This window comes from Protopterus annectens, chromosome 4.part1, assembly GCF_019279795.1.
Source record: "Protopterus annectens isolate FY-2018-M chromosome 4.part1, PAN1.0, whole genome shotgun sequence".
Taxonomy (NCBI): domain Eukaryota; kingdom Metazoa; phylum Chordata; order Ceratodontiformes; family Protopteridae; genus Protopterus; species Protopterus annectens.
This window is the reverse complement of record NC_056734.1, coordinates 550,653,093-550,673,143: the sequence shown is the minus strand read 5'-3', so window position 1 is coordinate 550,673,143 and position 20,051 is coordinate 550,653,093. Positions and strand designations below refer to the sequence as shown.

Genomic DNA, 20,051 nt, shown 5'->3' with positions numbered 1-20,051 from the left:
GCAGTTCACAACAGCAAAATGGCAAAAGTAAATGAAATGCCTGTCATGTTTATTTACTTTCATGTTATCAATTTTAATAAGTTGACTAGGCACAAATATGTCACTTTATGAGAGACATAAGATCACTGCCTGTTTAAATGACTTCAAACTCACACATTTTTTGCAGGTGGAAGTTGAATGTGTCAAAGCCAGAATTGCAACATAAAGCACATTTGCAACTCATAGACTTAACCTTATGCACTAAAATGTGAGTCTTCTCCCTTATGTTAAGTGCACACTGTAAAAAGTATGCAATGTTTTAAAATAGTTAATAATACGACTGCATACATTCATCAACTAGAATGTGTAGCAATAGGTGGCACAGTGGTACACAGGTTAAAATTGCTGCCTCAGTAGTTGGTTCTCTGGTTCAATTCCAACCTGGGGTACCTTTTGTGTGATCTGGGTATTTTCTCCCTTTGTCAATGAGGGATTATGCTGAGGCATTTGATTTCTTCCCATATCCCATAGATGTGTTGGTAAGTGAAATAGCTAGCTTTAAAATTGTCCAATATACATGTGAATATGCGTGTACAGCTTGTGATTGACAGGTATTCCATCTAATACTGGTTCTCTGCCTTATGCTCACTGCTAGCCAGGACAAGTATTTGCTTCCTACAACCCTGAAAGGGATGAACCGGGTATGAGAAACTGAATGAATGAATATTTATAGCAGTATACCTTCTAAAATAAACATACCTAAAGCTTTAAAACTCTGTCGGTTGGATTTAATGCAGAGCTTGAAATACCCACAGTTGCAGGAAATATGTAGAACTAGGCTGTGGTTCAAAAATTTACTTTATCTGAAGTTACAAATAAATATATCACTGCATTTAAACTATTCCATGATGTATGGATTCCTTTCTGTACAATATCTTCATGACATCTCTAGATTTACCAAAATAAGTTACATACAATGTAAATGTTAATAACTTCACCAGCACTTAGCAGCTGTGAATCTAATTATTTGGATATAGGTAGCACAGTGGCTTAGCAACAAGCTCTTTGTCTCGCAGTTCCAGGGTACAAAGTTCAGTTCTGCCTTCTGGTCGCTACCTATGAGTGCTTTTGCATTTCGTACTTTGTCTTCTTCTGCCTTGTCTGCTTGGTTTATTGGCTACACTGTTTGTGTCTTTCGGCTTTTCCCGGTTAGGGGTCGCCACAGCAGAACTCCGGTCCACTAATGATTGGTAGTGGATTTTTACGTACTGGGTTACCAGCCCTGATGCACAACCTTCAATGAAGGCACGCCCCATTCACATATGCCTCCACACAGAAGACGCTCTAGCTGAGAATTGAACGGGACAATGTCTTCTTATGAGGTGACAATGCTACCGCAGCACTAATATCTTAAAACTATATATATATATATATATATATATATATATAGATACATTTATTCATTACTTTTGTTTACTGGCATATGCTACCCATACTTGAGTAATTCATTTCACAGCTACTAAGTGCTGGTGAAGTTACTAACACTTAAATTGCAAATAACTTATTTTGGTAGATGTAGCGATGTCATGAAGATATTCTAGATAGCATAAGGGAGAAATGTTGCATTTTACAGAACAAGTAGAAGGCAAGTTATACACAATTTACAAAACAAATGTACATACATAGCCTAGTAATGATATGACAGTTAATCAATAAATAATAAAAGTACATACACAGAAGAGTAAATGTACATATATAAAATTGTAATGATATGACAGTTAATGAAAACATGACAGTTAAATGAAGAATACAGTGAAACATCATCAAGATTATAAAAGTCGAGTTACTTTTAAATGGAATCATTGGAAAATAAATATTGAGTAGGATACAGTAAACTAACTATAGGATGAAGACAGTTACAAATGATGGAGTATTGCTATATTGCTGTTGGGGCCCAGGTTATGGCTGAAAAGGGACCAGTTCATTTATCTGGTTAACAAATGCATAATTAAATAAATTAGTAAGTAAATTTATATCTGTGTATAGTTTCCTAAGTTCTGCCCCAGGTTTGTGGATTCATGCATTTTAATGTAGAACAAAGAAGGCAAATCAGTTGAGTTTATAAATGTTTTTGGTTGAATAGTGTCAAAGAAGGTCTTAGTGCTTTCAACCTGCATAAGTGTCATATCAGCAGATCTGTGAGGGGACTGTCCTCAATAAAAGGAATCTTACTACTGGTGGAGTGGCCTTTGACTGATGCATTTTTCTAAGGATGGTTCACCACCTTATAGCAAAATTAGTGTGGTTAGCAACCTGCTTGGAAAAGGTTTGCTTAAGGACTGCAAGCCCATGCCCACTTGCAGAAGCAGGAGACAGTCAGGTGTTCTGTCATCCTGCTTTCATGCACTTATTTCAGAAAGGACCTATACTGGTGGCACAGCACTCCCACGGTTTGAGAAGCTTGCTCTTCCTTGACTTATTTTCCTTTGAATAAAACTGGGAGTTGGATGGACTGACTAAAGCACACTTCTAAATCCACCTAGGTGGGTTAGTCATATGGGGCAACTGATACCCGTAAAAGATTATGGCATGAGATAACAGCCTGAAACTCAGAAATCCTTCATGTAGAGATGATGGACACCAGATAGAGTATCTTCCAAGGAAAGAAACTTCAACAATGTGGAGACAGCAGGATAAAAAAGGCCAGTAAAACAGATTGGTTCTTCTAAATTGGACAGAAATGCAGACACCCACCCCTTTTTAGAGAACTGCTTAATAAGGAAGTGTCAGACTATAAACCATAAAATCACTATCGACAGAAACAGTCAATATGCCCATGGAATACCTACGACTCAAATCATAAGGATGCCAAAAAAAGGTCAGAACTACAGCCAGAGTGAAAGGCTGAGGCAGCACAGGATACTTCTTCACTTATATGGATAAGCTCTTCCATATAGCAGAGGACATCTGTCAAGTGGAACTCTTCCCAGTGGCTTCAGTCACCTCAGGTACTCCAGGCAGTAGGTCTGGCGAAATCAAGGGAACTAAACTGGGAATCACATGTTTATGTGCAGACAGCTGTGGCCAAAGCTGAAAGGCACATCTGTGATACATCCTGTGAAGGTTTTTTTTTTCCCATTTTTTTCCCCATATACCCATTCAGGCATCTCTGGGGAAGGGGAATAAGGACCATAGGCTAGTCAATAGCTGATCTGATGTACTATAGCGTTTCCTGTCTGTCTCAAAACTAGTGGCCTTTGGAACCTCTAACATTTTCCAGGAGGCAAGAATAACAAAATAACCTTACTCTTCTCAGGTCTGGATGTAACATGTTCCATCTCTTTAACAAGCATGGGTTAAGCACACTACACAAATCCACAACACAATTGGCAACTGGGTTCTGAATAGTAGGGATACAACTAACAGGGGTAATATAGAGGTGGTAGAAGTCCACACTAGGCTTGCTACTGACATGAGACCATATTCCTGAAGGCTGGGCTCCCACGGCCTAAAGGCCAATATCCACAAGATCTCAAACAGCTGTATGAAATAGAAAACCTGAGCTGTGGACCCTGGAGTGGAAAGACTTAACAAACCATCTTTATTCTGGGTCATTCAACCCTGCTCGACTAATGAAAGAGACTAGGGTGAAGAGTCCTTGGTCCAAATGGAACCACTGAGGTTTGGCTCAGGGATTCTAGAAACCACTTTGAAGGAGCAGGTTCAGCTTACAAAAAGTCAGTGCCTAGAACACACCACCACTGAGGTTGCCAGTGATGTTTGTTTGTTTATTGATAGATTTATTTGTTTGTTTGTTTATCTACCTGTCTATCAAACTATGGAGTAACTGAATTGGTATAAGGACCCTTTTCAGCCATGACCCACTCTACTTGGGTGGGGGTAATTACATATACAGACAGAATTATATTCATAAAACAATATTAAATGAAGTGAAATATAAATACTTGATGAAAACGTTATGTAGAAATATCAACTGCATTACAGTCTAAGATGACTAATCAGACATTTGTGTAACATTGCAGAAAACAGACTTAGAGGTTTTTATGTGAAAACTGTGTTACAGGTTAATCAGAACTCCTAAAATGTCAACAGAATAACAGTGTATGAAGTAAGCACAATGTGAGCAATGCCTCAAAATGCACTAGTGGTAAAAGACTACATACTATATACATAGTTTAATATGAAATGCCTACAGGAATAGCACAAAATATCCTTGAAGACAATTTTGGCAGGGCAGTTGTTACTGAAAAGGTTGATGCAGTTATTATTCAAAATATATACAACTAAAACCTCTTGCACTATTATGTTGCTAAAGCAGTGTGCATTACCACCTGGTGTCAAGGAGGTAGACCTTAAACTGTAGCATGTTCACTGCTACACACTTTATGAGGAACTCCGCCCACCACCACTTATGGAGTCAGTATAGAAAGTGTGGGACATTACAGAGAGAACAATAAGGAAAGTGCATGCAAGCATTAGCCTGTGGCTTTAAAGCACTTACACTTGTTTTGCTAAATAGATGGACCTTAAGGGTTTTCTTGTATTTTTGCAAGTGTTCAAGCTTCCTAGTATTATCAAGGAGGCTATTCCACATAGATGATGCACTTTCACAAATGCTTAGTGTAAATGCTAGTCTCAGCAGCAGAATGTCGTCATTGTTTCTGGGACCATAGGTTTGGTTACTAATTTAGTTAGTTTAGGAGTAGGGGGCCGCATATCTAATATTGTAAAGGTAACTATATTGAGCAGCAGTATACTCCTTGATTGTACAAGAAGCCATGTAGATGCATTTAAAGTAGTGCAGAGGTGCTCTCTGTTGCTGGCAGATTGATAAATCTAAAAAATTATATTCTCAGCGTATTGAATGAGTGTGGTATTCTGAACATAGAGGTTCTGTTATTGAAAGGCAATATTTCAATTTGGGAAGCAGCACATTAATGGGCCTCAATAGTGAGCAGGTTGGATATTTTATAAGATAATTTTAGACAAATTAACACTTTGTTAACTTGTGATCCAGTATAAGTATGAAAGGAAAGTCTTTTATCCAAGGTCAGGCCTAAGTACTTTTGCTGTGCATGGTGGGCAGGAGTGAACCAGATAGGTCAGTATGCAACTGTTTTTATTTATTTGTTAATTATGTATTTTATTTTTATTTTTTGAAGTTCTTTTTTCTGAATGGACTGGTGCTTACTAGAGACAATAATAATATCATCAGTGTACAGCATACAGTTAATATGCAAAAGATGTCATGGGGAGGTTATTGATAAACACAAAATAGTAGTGGGCCAAGGACCGAACCCTGTGGAACTCATTGCTTACTGCTCCCTGTATGAGTGGCTTTGTTTGATCCTGCCACTCTGAATGTTCTTTTGCTGAGATAATTTTCAAACCATTGTACAGCTTCAGAAGGAAAACAGTACCAGACACTTGGCTTAGTAGAGTTACATGGTCTGTTGTTTCAAAAGCCTGTTTAGGGTCTAAAATGGTGCTGGTAAATGATTTGCAGGTTTTGGGTATATGCATTGACATAGTTGCTGCTAAACTTTGTATAATGCTTTAGTTACAGATATGTATTATATTTATTTATGCTTGCTAAATGGTTCCTTTTTCCATGCCATCCAAGTACTAGCTCTACTTTGTAATAGTAGTTTAAGACTGAGGGTGATCCAGGGGTGTGTCTGCCATGAAATTATAGTCTTTTGAAGGAGGTAGAAAAGTTCCTATATAGAGAATAAAAAGGTTATGAAAACAGAGAGAGAGTTGTTGCATTAGTATAAAGAATTTCACTTTAGCATTTCCAGATCAAATGAAAGTGAGTCATCTTGAGAAGTCAGTACTTGACCTGGTTAGCAATAGATGGAGTTCAGATTTTTTACATGTGAAGGACCAAGTAGAGACTGTGGTGTAGTGGTCACTTATGGAGTTTATGACTACTTGTAGATGTAGCAGTTTATAAGATGTATTGTTATCACAAAAGCCAGCAAAGTATTGTTTTTCTGTTGGTGTTACATCTGGTACCTTCAGAGACTAGTTCATTCAGTTTGTACACTAAATAATCTACTTACATGAGTTTTTGGGGCCATTACAGTCTACATTTAGGTTACCAATTATGATAAGTTAAGACTGTCTGGTAATATCTAGAATCTTGCTTATTTTTAATTCATTCAAGGAGATTGGTGAGAATTGGGAATATAGATAACTGACAAATGATGGGGTACTTTATTTTACAATGAACCAGTTGGCTTTGTAGTCTTGCTGGGTATTAATAATGCCTATTTATGTTAGAGAAAATTTTGCTTCATTGCTGTCCCTCAAAAGACCACTACCACCTTGCCTTTCTCAAAGACTGTAGTTATAAATATGACTCTGAGATGGCAATTAGTTTTGTAATATAGCTGAGCCCATTTATTGTTTATGCTTCCGGTGTTTATGTAACCTAGAAAAAGATTATTTGTTTGATATAGAGAGGTGACATCAGGCAGTCCTAGGTTGGGTTGAATATCTCCAGCTAGTACTTTCTGAAACTTTTTAATGGGATATCAAGGCAACTCAAGTATAGTATTTTTAATCCTAAAGTGTACGTTATTTTATTACTAGGGTGCCTATAGGTATATAAAGGATCTGCCAGCTGGTCATGCTGTAGGGACTGATGCTGAGTTTGCCATGTAAGCAACTTGTGTAAACAGGATACTTAAGGCTTGCAAACCAAAGAAGTATGACTGTGAGCAGAGAAGTGGCAGTAATAATCATTGTTACAATTTGTGGATGTTGACTGAGTTTTTCAGAACATATTAAGCGACAGATAATATGTTAGGGCAGAGGAGAAAAACCATATAGTAAAAAATATCAGGAGTAGTTAGTGGTAAGGAACTAGCTTATTGACCATAATGTAGGTGGGAACAAATTAGACATTATAAAGGTAGTGATGTCAGAGGTTATTGGAAAAAGGGATAGGGCAGAAGAGCAAAGCAGACACAACTGTAGACAGGCAGAGCACAGCAGGCCAGCACAGTGACCGCAGCAGAAGACAGTCAGTGAAGAGCAGTGCCACAGAAGTAAGGTAGGTCAGAATGTTATGGTAACCAGTTATAAAAATAGAAAAGGTTAAGCTTAGTGAGTAAAAGGCTGTATCTCTCTTGGGCCCCTTACCATCCACTGAAGCAGATGGGCATAAACTGAAGTCACTGTTTGCTGAGGTTATTGATGTGACATTTGGGAGGCCATCATGTAGCTGTACATACCTCTAGGATGGTATAACCTATCTGCCTTCTCCATCTTTTAACTTATGATGGTGACTTGATATAGACCTGGAAGCTACGAAAGGGACCTACTACCCATTTTATGTTCTGGGAAATCTTAACCGCTGCCATTTTTGAATTATAGTATAGGCAAGGAGTTTCTCAGCTCTGGTAACTAATCTTAAAATGTGGAAACTTAGACAAGTGCTGCACATCAGAATTCTGTCCTGGGCAATACAAACAATGTTGTTGATCTTCGCTAATGAGTTTGTGGCCAAACACACCCTTTCGTGGTTTAGCTGTTTAGCTATTGAGCATATCAGCTTTTTCTACAATGAACAGAAGATGAAGATCCAAAGTATATGCCACAAGCAAATGTTGGGGCAGACCCTAGAAATGATCACTTGGTATGGAGCATAATATTACAACATTTTCAAATGAAGGTTGTGCACCTCCCTACACGACATGGCGATAGAGAGGAAAACAGTCAAGTTCAGAGGTAGGAAATAAGAAAATCAAAATCACAGACACACTAAGAAGGATTTCTAGTAGCAGACCCTTATTACTTTAGCATGTTTAGTAACACATTGTTTTTATTGGACTGTAAAATAAAATAAAAAAAAAATTGGATCACAGTGACCTAGAAATTCATTAACTACCTTATGGAGATAAGGGTTTGCACCTTTATGAAAACTCAAGCTATGACATTTCTCCTTTATTAAAACTCAGGCTATGACGCATCTTACTGGGTACACTATATTACAAAAAAACAACACTCACAACTAATCCAAAGGCATATCTATACTATATTACCAAAACAAAAGCCATATTTTGTAGAACTGTAGTTCTTTGCGTTGTTTCACACTATTTACCTATTTTTTTACATCATTTAAGTGTTTCAGCTAAAACATCATAATTTTTTGCAATATTTAAAGGAATGTTAGCAATTAAGTTTTTTTTTCTAAAAATCAGGACATTTGTTATTTCTCACTTTTTAGGATAAAGTGACTCAAATCAGGACTGCTGAGCAAAGAGAGAGAGAGAGAGAGAGAGGCAGCAGCACTAGTGAGGACTGAATACAGAAAGTAGATTAGCAAACCAACCTATATCGAATGCCTACTGAAATTCCAAAGACTATAACTGTGATCCTTGGAAATGCAGAGCTAAAAGCATGAATGAAGGGAGTATATTCTTCCAGGCTTGTGGTAACTCACAGTACCCCCCCCCACACTCTAATAGTGTATATATAAGTAGCAGGACTGCAAGAAGTGCAGCCCTCATGCCATGGGGCTTCAGAGTATCCAGGAGAAATTCAATGGCAAGTTTTGGAGTTTTCCAGGTTTTCTTTTTTTTTTTCAAAATTTAAGGGTCCCAACTTTGTTATGAAGCTACATATATCATGAAATAGACAAGTGGCTATTAAATTTATCATTTGTTTTATCACATTTGATTTTTACTTCTTTTGTTTACATATATTTTCCCATGTTGTCCATTTTGTATTGTAAGTTTAAATATCATTATTGTTTCCATTTTATTGGAGCATTTGTCCCTTCGCCTCTTCTAAAAATGGATCTTGCATAGCCCAGTCAGACTGTCCTGGTAACTAAATGAAACAAATAAACAAATAAACTTGTAAACAGGGTAATAAATAAATAAAGTAGTAAGGCATAAGCCCATTATGCAACCACCAGCAAGATGGAATGTCTAATTAATTAAACTTCCATCCTACATATTCAGAAAAGCTGCAGTAAAGTAAAAAGGATTTACATATTACTGTTACACAACAAGCAGTGTGACATAGTATAATTGTAATGAGCCTTCTGCTCTGCCACGTATGCCTGCCTCCCAGTTCTTCAATAGAAGAAGTGTCAGTAGTGCCAGTTATGTGCTTAATATTATGGTACAGAGAACTTCCATGTGGATCCAGCTGCCTCTGATGACTTAACAGACTGAATGAGTAGTGCACGTCTTGTTCTGTATCTAATATTATAGGAAAGCATGGCTAGACACTTATAGGTACTTCTGCTAACCGAGATCCCACCACCACCAGCAAGCATAACTATCTGACTAGCCTTTCTACACTAAGTTTGCATGTTTGAAGTTAGATTTTATGGCACATGTGTAAGCCATGCTGACTAAGTGAAATTAAAATCACATTTATATGAGCTAAATAAAAGGAAAAATCATGAATAGCACAGGTATATCATGTTAGGGTAGGCCGTAGAGAAGCAGTTCAGCACAGCTCTGAAAGCACTACTAGGTAAGAGAGGGATGGTGGTCTAATTCTGCACAATGGGCATTTAACATTAATATGAGACATGGGAGAGTAAGTGACCCTGAACACTGACCATTACACACTAATTTGGGAGGTTAGAAGCTGAATATATGAGGACTGTATATACTAAAGATTAATTCATGAAGTAAGAGGAGAGGTATTTAAAAAGAGTGCCTTTATGTCTGAGCATGCCATGGAAACCTGACATATGAACACTCCATTCTAACAGATTGTAGAAGAAAGCTTGGTGACCCTTGGCAATGAGCACTGGATATTAATGTGAGAGCTGGTGCACTAGACAGTCAGCAGTGTGCATTCATTTGGTAGAATGGGAAATATCAGACAATGCCGTTCTACTCTGTTAGATGGTGGAAGGTACTAATATAAACAGATGCTCTTTTGGGCTATGTGTCAAATCAGTACACACAGAGCATGAGACACAAGCATTCTCATTATTCAGAAAGAATCAACCTGGAGATATAGTCGTGCAACTATTTTATTTTAAAGGGGGGGTGACCCTTGGCAACTTGCATATTTATTTCACTTCTACCAGTTAGGCTGTGTGAGGGGGAATGTCTGTAGACAGCAAGAATTTTAATTGTCTTTTCTTATTGTGGAAGAAAAGGAGATGATTATATATAAGTGATATAACTGTACATTACTTTCAGAAGAGGGGGTGTTGTATGTATTGTTCATACGACACTCTGCAGTTCATTTCTGGAGACACTAGCATGTTCATTACCTGGACAGGTAGCACTGGCTGGTCTGGTCCATGCAGGATCTAGGTCTTTGGAGGAGAGACTGTGCCATGTGATGATAGGGTTATTAATGAATCCCAACAAACATTAATTCAGCAAGGATAGAGTTTTCTAGAAAAGTTGCATTGCTGTACAACTTGAGTAGCTTGACCGCAGACTCTGTTTTCCATTTAAAATGTACACAAGTGTGCACAGACATGCATACAAACATATTTGCCAATGCACATAAACACAGTCTTACAATCCCACAGTATCCCAGGCAGAAAGAGAGACAGACGTACACACAACCACACACAAATGCACATGCACATGCACACACATGCACATGCACACACACACATGCACACAATCACATGCACACAAGCACATGCACACACGTGCACGCACACACACACACACACACACACACACACACACACACACACACACACACACACACACACACACACACACACACACACACACACACACACACACACACGTACCAATACAGTAGTTGCATAACTAAAATCTTGCCTTTGTAGACTCTGCAGAAATCACCTTGAACTTTCTTGCAGTCTGAGTCATGAAATCTGCTTCCTTCGCACTAACACTAATACCAGCACTAACATATCTATTTGCTGTCATTTGAAGACTATCTTAAAATACTGGTCATTTGAAATTTCATGTAGGAAAATAAGTGATGTTAATTTATATTTTAAAGCCTATGTATAAAGACTTATATGAAAAAAATGTTTAGACATAATACACAATGCAGTTTATTAAGCACTTTATTTTGCTTCCTGCAGGTGTTTCAGGACCAAAAGGAGATAGTGGAGAATTAGGATCCCCTGGTCTTGAAGGTCCAAGAGGGTTTCCTGGAACCCCTGGAATGAAGGGTGAAAAAGGAGAAAGTGCATATGTCTACCGCTCAGCCTTCAGTGTTGGACTGACTAGCCCTAACCCCCCTGCAAATGTCCCCATTAAATTCAACAAAGTGTTCTACAACCAGCAGAGGCACTATGATGAAACAACGGGCAAGTTTCGCTGTAGCATCCCAGGCGTATATTACTTTTCCTATCACCTGACTGTCTATATGAGGGATGTAAAGGTCAGCATGTACAAGAGTGATAAGCCTATCTTGTTCACTTTGGATCAGTACCAGGAGAATAATACAGATCAAGCTTCTGGTTCCATTTTACTCCACCTGGATGCTGGCAATGAGATTTGGCTGCAAGTATATGGAGAAGAGCGATTCAATGGTATATATGCTAACAATGATAATGACTCCACATTTACTGGCTTTCTTCTTTATCCTGATATGGATTAAGAGCTGATACTTAATAAGGGATGGATTCTCACCACTGAATCTAAACATGGACTGTGAAAGTTAGCTCCTTCCTCCCAAAGATTAGTTTGACAAAAATATGGTACTTTTACAATCTTAGTCAAATATTTTTACATTAGCATTGTTTTATCTTTATGCCATACTATTTTCTAAGTCATATCGTTGTTTTATTACACATGGGACTCTTAAGCTATTTACTTAATCTATTATAATACTGTCAGCCATTCAAGGTGATTTACTACTTTCTATGTATTAATTCATAATTAATGTTATGTTATTATTTATATCAGGAGATTGCAAGCTTATGGCATTATACTCTCCTTTTAACATCCCATATCTAAAAATGACACTTTGAACCTGTATTTATATATGCATATGTCATACAAAGAAATACATTACTTAGGAACTGTGAGTCTGGAGTTAAATCTTTTCATTTAAAGCATCCTCGACTTACTTAGAATCAACACATCAATAATACAAATGTGTATGATTTATAAAGTTCTTTTTCCACGTTAAAGTGTCTATTTTAACAGGTTTTCATGATATGATAATTTGGAAGGTGTTAGCTTCATTTCTATACATCAGCAACATTTATTTCACACTACCTGAATGAACTGTCTTCCTTCGCAGTGTGCAAGAATACAAATTCAATAAACCAGTGCAAAACAATATGGTGTGAAATGGGCTGACTTTGGAAGTAGAAATGTTACGAGTTTGGTTCCTGAAAAAATTTGTTTTTGTTTGTTTGTTTCATATAATAACCAAGTAATTGCAATGATCCACTGCCCCTGTAACAGGAGAAATGAAAGCTGAGACACCACCACTAATGAATACATATGACATGATAATCAAGAGTACAGTTTTATGTACCACCACACTGAGTACCTCGGCTATGATTTTTGGGGGATTTCTTAGATATGCAGCAGAGTAGTGCAACACATGCTGGTTGCTCAAAAGGGGCGAGTTACAGTATTCAGCATAAGTGTGATTCAGAGACATATACATTCATACAGCGCATTGAATTTCATGAACAGGACATTTTCATATCTAGAAATTGTTCAACCAAGCAGTTAAAACAACTGCTCATCTAAGCACACCAAACTGTGCAAATGTACTGCAAGTATGTGTATATACAGGATCTATACTGAATCATTGATGCAAATTTACATCAAGATTCAGCATAACACACACTGCATTAAATTCACTTCATTAAAGATGCACAAATTGACTACTGCACCCCCCACAACTTTGCATTTCAAAATATTTTATACTAAGCACCTTAATCCAGCTTCTCAAAAACTCTGAGAGTGCACAACAGTGGGAAAAAGGACTCAGTTCCCACCCTCCGTTGTCACCCAATCTCGACAGCAGACACTCAAAGTTTGTACCACTTTCTAATGAATAAAGGCTCAGACAGAATTTCTCTAATAAAATGAACAATGATGAAACACCATTCAGTGCTGTAAATGACTCCCTATACACAAAGAAATATAGATTTATTCACACACACACGCAGACACACACACACGTGCACACACACACACACACACACACACACACACACACACACACACACACACACACACACACACACACACACATGCAGACACACACGCAAAAACACACGCAGAGACACACACATGCAGACGCAGACACACACGCACATGCATGCACACACATGCGCAGACACACACACATGCAGACACACACACGCAGACACATGCAGACACACACACGCAGACACACACACACACTCACACACGCACACACACACATATACACACACACACACACACACATGCAGACACACACACATGCAGATACACACACACACACACACACACACACACACACACACACACACACACACACACACACACACACACACACACACACATGCAGACACCCGCACACATGCAGACACACAAATGCAGACACACACACACATGCAGACATACACACATGTAGACACACACACATATACACACACATGCAGACACACACACACACACACACACACACAACACATGCAGACACACACACACATGCAGACACACACACATGCAGACACACAGATGCACACATGCATGCATACTTATACTGTCAGCTCATTATACAGTCATAAACTTCTTGGTTATATGTGTTGGTCACATGTGGCAATGGGCACAAAATGCTCACAGACACACGCACACACACGCGCATGCCCACACACACACACACACACACACACACACACACACACACACACACACACACACACACACACACACACACATACTTATACTGTCAGCCCATTATACAGTCATAATCTTCTTGGTTATATGTGCAGGGCACATCTGGCAATGGGCACAAAATGCTCACAAAGACACACGTGCAAACACACACGTGCAAACACACACGTACAAACACACACTCGCAAACACACGCGCAAACACACACACGCAAACACACATGCGCAAACACACACACACACACACACACACACACACACACACACACACACACACACACACACACACCTTATATCACATACATTCACATACAGATTCATATACATGTTGCCCAAAAGAGCTTACCTGGATCAGTAATTTCAGTAGGATACAGCCGATGATGCCTTTGCTCTCTCGTCAGAAAGTATAGGTGCAATATAATTATTTTTGTTACACTGGTCTGCAAGAGTATTATATAATACACCATATTATACAAAAATTCCTGCACAGCAATGCAGCTGGGTGACTACAACAATTGCAACTGGCACTAAAAAGCCTCACTGCTGTGTAGAGCATTACTGCTTACTACTCACTACTAAGTAGCTTTCGTGAATCATAAGCACCTTGTGTACTACACAAAGCCAACTGCATGGCTTTGTGTTGGATACAAGTTGTCTATGAATTCCACACTCACAGTGTACAAGCATTTAAAGAAGAAAATGTCAGTATTGATACAAAAATTTCGTGTTTGCAGCATTAACATAATAGGTACAGCAATATTATTAAAAAGTAGTACGATTGCCATCACACTTGCCACATACAAGTAGGAAAACAGCATTAGAAAAGGATGTTTAAGTCCCAACATAGTACATACATTTTTTAATATATAAAATTAGGTAAAAAAGGTGCAGAACACTGGATAGTCAGAAAATTAAAACTGTATCCTTCTCAATAAGACTAATTTTACAAATGTAACATTTTACCTGCATCAAGTCAAAATGTTTAGAAAATAATATTTAAAATTGTTAATATTGTTTTGAACAGCCAGCCTGGGCTTCAGCTTAAGTTAATATAGTTTCTTTCAGAAGATTTTGAAGATACATAGCCTTTGCAGGGATTCAGCAAACTGTGTAAGTTTTGCACAAAGCCTACACAGAGTTTACATGTGTGCGCAGTGATGCACAGTGAGAATAGTGCTCATTGCATATTCATGCCACACACTGTGTTTAAACGTAAATAAGCGAGGTTTCGTAGCTTGCAACAGTGTTGCCGGGCCAGGAAATCATGTAAGCAAATATGCATAGCAATTCTGTTTAAGTCAGAGCACAGAAGGCTCACCATTTTGTGTGGAATGGCACAATGATCAGCAGGGCTTAACAGATAATAGATTTCATAGCTCTCAATCTCTTAGTGCAAGGCATCTGAACAAAGGGCAACATAACGGGGGGACAATGACCCAAACATAAGAACAGATTTGACATATTTGCTCTTTAGAAATGTGCTTGAATAACAAGTGGTTTGTGTTAAGATACATTTTCGGAAGGATTTGAAGTCTGAAACTCAAATGTATGCAATTATTGAGTCACATCAGTCCTGCGATCTTCCCAGTGATATGGTAGAAAACCACAGGTTTTATAAGGAACACACCAAAAGATATATAAGGCAAAAATCTGGACATTCTGTGAAAATCTGGATAGTTGAGAGGTATGATACTTAAGTATATGATCCAAACACAGTACAGGACAGTGTATACAGTGCAGAATATTGTGAAATCCCATTCCTGGCATTCTGTACTGAAGTTGTGCAAATGATCCTTAAGGGTACATGGACTGCCATGTAAAATAAACACTCAGGGGAAGTGCATGTATTGAATAGGGACACACAGATGAATTGTAGAAATTAACGCAGGGAAAGAGAGCAGGTGAAACAACCTAATGTACAGCAGAGGAGCGCATGTCAATAGAAGACAGTTGTAGCAGCAACACCATAGGATCATAGGAAGTTACTAGGCTAATGGCCCTAGGCTCATACATGCCTAGTCAAGTTCTGACATTGTTTCCATGATCAGCAGCTATTGCCCCTGTCCAAGAAAGACACAGGTGGAACCCTCAGGGTGAATTTATGGTTACCTATCCAATCATCCAGATTGCACTTGAAAAGGGCCAAAGAGGTGCTCTGTTTTGCATGAATTGTGAGTCTGTTTCATAGGTTTTCTAACCTCTGGGAGATAAATCTGTCCCTCCAGCAGGTTCTATTAATGTCACATACCAAGTTAAGGTCTTTAGAGCGAGTAACTTGTGAACCACTGGACTTGTGAACCAGTGGACTTATGGATATACAGCATTTCAAATAAAGCAGAGTCAGAGACTGCCTTATACACAAGGCAGAGTAGTCTGTATGAAAATGGAGTAAAGTGATTACAACTGATCCACATAGGACAGATGCAGAAGACCTTGAATTCTCCTTTTGTCACTGTCACTTAAATAATGGACAGGAAAGCGGCCGGCAGACAGTCCTGATGTACAGACCCAATCACTGGACCTAAGACATAGGTCACTTCACACATGTAAAGATATTTAGATGCCATGTATGTGATACAGTGGTCTACCCACTTGGTGATATAGGTGTATGCTGCCACATTTGACAGTGATGAGTGAACAACTCAATGTGGATTTGTGTCAAAAGTCTTGGGCTTATCATGTTCAAAAGGATGATAGTGTTTAGTGTTATCATGCATGCCCTTGATGACCTCTTTGAGGACAGCTAACAGATGTAACAGACATGATGTAGCATTAACAACTCACACAGGTCTGTTGCACACACCCAGGATATCATTTGTGTCTATCTAGAAAAGGTCCATGATGACATGTTGGTCTACCTCACAGATGAGGAGAATCAGGATGTGTCTATACATGCATGCATCAGATGCTGTCCCCCGCCCAACTCAGATGGATTCATGTTGATGTACACCCTTCTACAGGAACATAGTCTGTGGGGAGGGTGTGTTGAAGTGTGTGTTAAACCATGTCTGGAAGGTGTATATGATACATCATCTGATAGGTAATCTGTGATGTTGTCACAGCCCATTGGTTCTATGTGATAGGCCTGGATGAAGGTAAGACAGTGCATACTAGCTAGCCTCAACTGGCCTAGGGGTTGAACACAATCCCCCAAGCAGGTATCATTGAGAAACTCTCCCAGCTGGAAATTAAACCTAATGTCACTAGTTGGCTAACCAGATGGCTCACTGACAGACTACATACTGTGAAAGCTGGTAAATCAACCTCTACCAGTAGGGCTGTCACCATTGCTGTACCCCAAGGATCTGTGTTTAGCTCTTTATTGTTTGGAATCTATTTTTCAATAGTTCAGGCTAGTATACGGCCTTCAGCTTAGCATGTTTGCTGATTTTTGCATACTGGGGACAATCATTGAGTCCACCTATGATGATAACATACTAGAGGAGGGGCTAACACAGAAACAATTGGTGACAAAGCCACACAGTCTACAAATAAATGCAAAAATATGTCTTATTTTGGCCTTCAGCAAAGTGGAATTCCATGCTAATTACAACACTGACAACAGTCCTGCTGTGTTGAAACTCAATAATGTAAGTGCTGGGAACACAAATACATAGCAATCTGAACTGCAGCCACCAAGTGTACACACTGGTACTGAAAGCCTATGCTGTGCACATCATAAGTCACTCCATCATATTCCAATCTAAGGGTTATATTACAACACTGTACTCGATCCTCATCAGTACACTAATATATAGTATAATGCTCTCTCTTTTGCATGTACCTCACCAGACTCATGCAGCAGCTGGAGAGACCATAGAGGTTACACACCAAAAAAACACACTGGCTACAAACCATGCCATGATGTATGTGGATAGACGGAAATCCATGTCACTGTAATCTGTATCTTGTAGGATGAGGTGACTTTTGCCTAGCTTCTCATCAGCAGTATCTGGTGAGGAGAATATGGTAATAACAGTGTCCCACATGCTGGTGTAAAAGGCTCTCTGTAATGTCAAGCAGTGTCAAGCAGGTGCGCGCATACACACACACACACACACACACACACACACACACACACACACACACACACACACACACACACACACACACACACACACACACACACACACACACACACAGAGACACACACAGGCACACACACAAACAAATACACATGTGCACACACACACAGACACACACACACACACACACACACACACACACACACACACACAAAACCCCAGTTGACTGCAGTGAAAATAGAACCCTTTCCTATCTAAGTACACAGACTACAAAACTCAGTACTTTACTCTAGCACCACAGCATAAGTCTGTCTTTTACAAGGCTTTAGGACACATCTTATAGTGGATGAATTTAGCAGGGCATGTTGGAGAGAAGATGCTGGGAGGCCTGCATGAAATGGATGTGTAGGCATGAGCAAGTATCAAAATACTGTCAATCAATGAGACTCGAGCAGTAACTGTCAGATACACACTTCCACTGTTCTGGCTAGACACACACACAGTTGACTGCAGTGAGAACAGAACCCCTATCTATCTAAGTACACAGACTACAGAATTCAGTACTTTAGTGCCATGGGACAAATCTGCCTTTTACAAGGCCGCAGGACTACATAGTGGATGACATCAGCAGGGCATGGTAAGCAATCTAGTGATGAAGTGTGGTCCCCAACTTTGACAGTGTGCGTTCTGTGGATGAGCTGGTTGGCTATCCATCTACTCATGTATGTGTTAATCCCCAGATGGGAGAGTTTCTCTATGTTACCTGAATGGGGGGGGGTAGTGTCAAAGGCCTTGGATAAATCAACATAGGTTATCCCTCAGCCATGTCTTTGGGGTCATTATCAAAGAAGTCTACTAGATTTAATAAGCAAAATCTATCCTTGACAAAACCAAATGGGTCAGATCAAATGTGTCACCTATGTCCCTGTGGATAAGGCCCATGATGATTCATTCCATAGCCTTACAGGTAAGGTTATTTAGGCTTATGGGTCAATAGTTCTAGTTCTGCATGTTACCAGACTGATGTGCATTGCATATCACACAACATATCAATTTATGTAGTGTAGCTGATATCTGTGTGAAAAAAGTACTGAGACACAGGGGTTGCAGTGCCTGGGGGAGGCAACACATGGTTATATTGTAAATATGTGACATATTTTTAGATAGGACCTTCTGTTTGCTATGTTTCCACATGTAATTTCATGTCATAAACAGGAAATAGACATTAAACAGCACTAATACATAATATTTAGTTTTCCATAACCCAGCAAGCAATGGGTCTGTGCAGCATTTGTCAAAGTGTTTGCACATGGTTTGCGCAACGTTTGTCAAAGTGTTTCCACATGCAAGATACACATTTCCATTACTTTCCCTGTTTGTACATAGCTAAGCAGTGTGCAAATGCGAGCCATATTGCTAATGTCTGAGCGTTAGTACTGAGTCTATGAAACACACTTGCTACTTAACTGACTCTGTGGCAGCAGGTGTAAATGCATTGACACATTTTGTTTTGAACCCAGGTGTATCTAATAATTTATTTATGAAATAAACAGTGATAATGCAATGACATTAATTGTTTATAGTACATGTACTGCTATGTGTTGACATGCAGCAGTGGGGTTAAGCTGCATTGTGAAGAGGTAACTGCAGCATTGTACTGTCACTCACTGTCACTTGGCATTGCTGCATGATGCCAAACTCCTCACAAACAGAAGCTAAAAGGTGAAGGGATGCATTGCTTTTTCTGGTACTTAAGTGTGTAGTGTGCAATTCTATTTTTTGACCAGATTATAGGTGTTAAAATGTGGTAGATAGGAAAGTGGTCAAATGGGGAGCAAGCAGGGGAAGAACACAGGGAAAATAATATAGGAATGCGCAGGAGGGAGGTAGGAAAGAAGCATAGCTATCTATTTCTTCAACAGTAAAACGTGATCATATGTGCAGAACATTAGCTGAATTTGGACTTTTACCTTCAGAGAGAGGGGTGGCAACAACATAATCATGTTGTGCAGCCAATTGGACTGAATCAAGTGTGCCAATAAGACGTGTATGCAAAATGGAGAACTATGCTTGGGATGATTTTTTTTGTGGGACGGGTGCCCTTTTTTTTAATTCAGTAAGACAGGACTGCAGGATAAGGGGCGCATGTATGTCTGGGTCATGTAAATTGGGTAGGTGAGGAAGGCAGTGGAAACAAA

General features: G+C 39.1%; 1 protein-coding gene across 1 annotated transcript in view; it reads left to right on the top strand.

Annotated features, from left to right (window-relative positions):
- Nucleotides 1-12,267, top strand: part of LOC122800958 (adiponectin-like) — a 43,796-nt gene extending 31,529 nt beyond the window's left edge. The window contains exon 3 of the mRNA XM_044070362.1: nt 11,060-12,267. Within this exon, the coding sequence (XP_043926297.1) occupies nt 11,060-11,580 (521 nt within the window). The 3' untranslated portion in view covers nt 11,581-12,267. The remainder of the gene's footprint in view (nt 1-11,059) is intronic.
- The last annotated feature ends 7,784 nt before the right edge of the window (nt 12,268-20,051 follow it).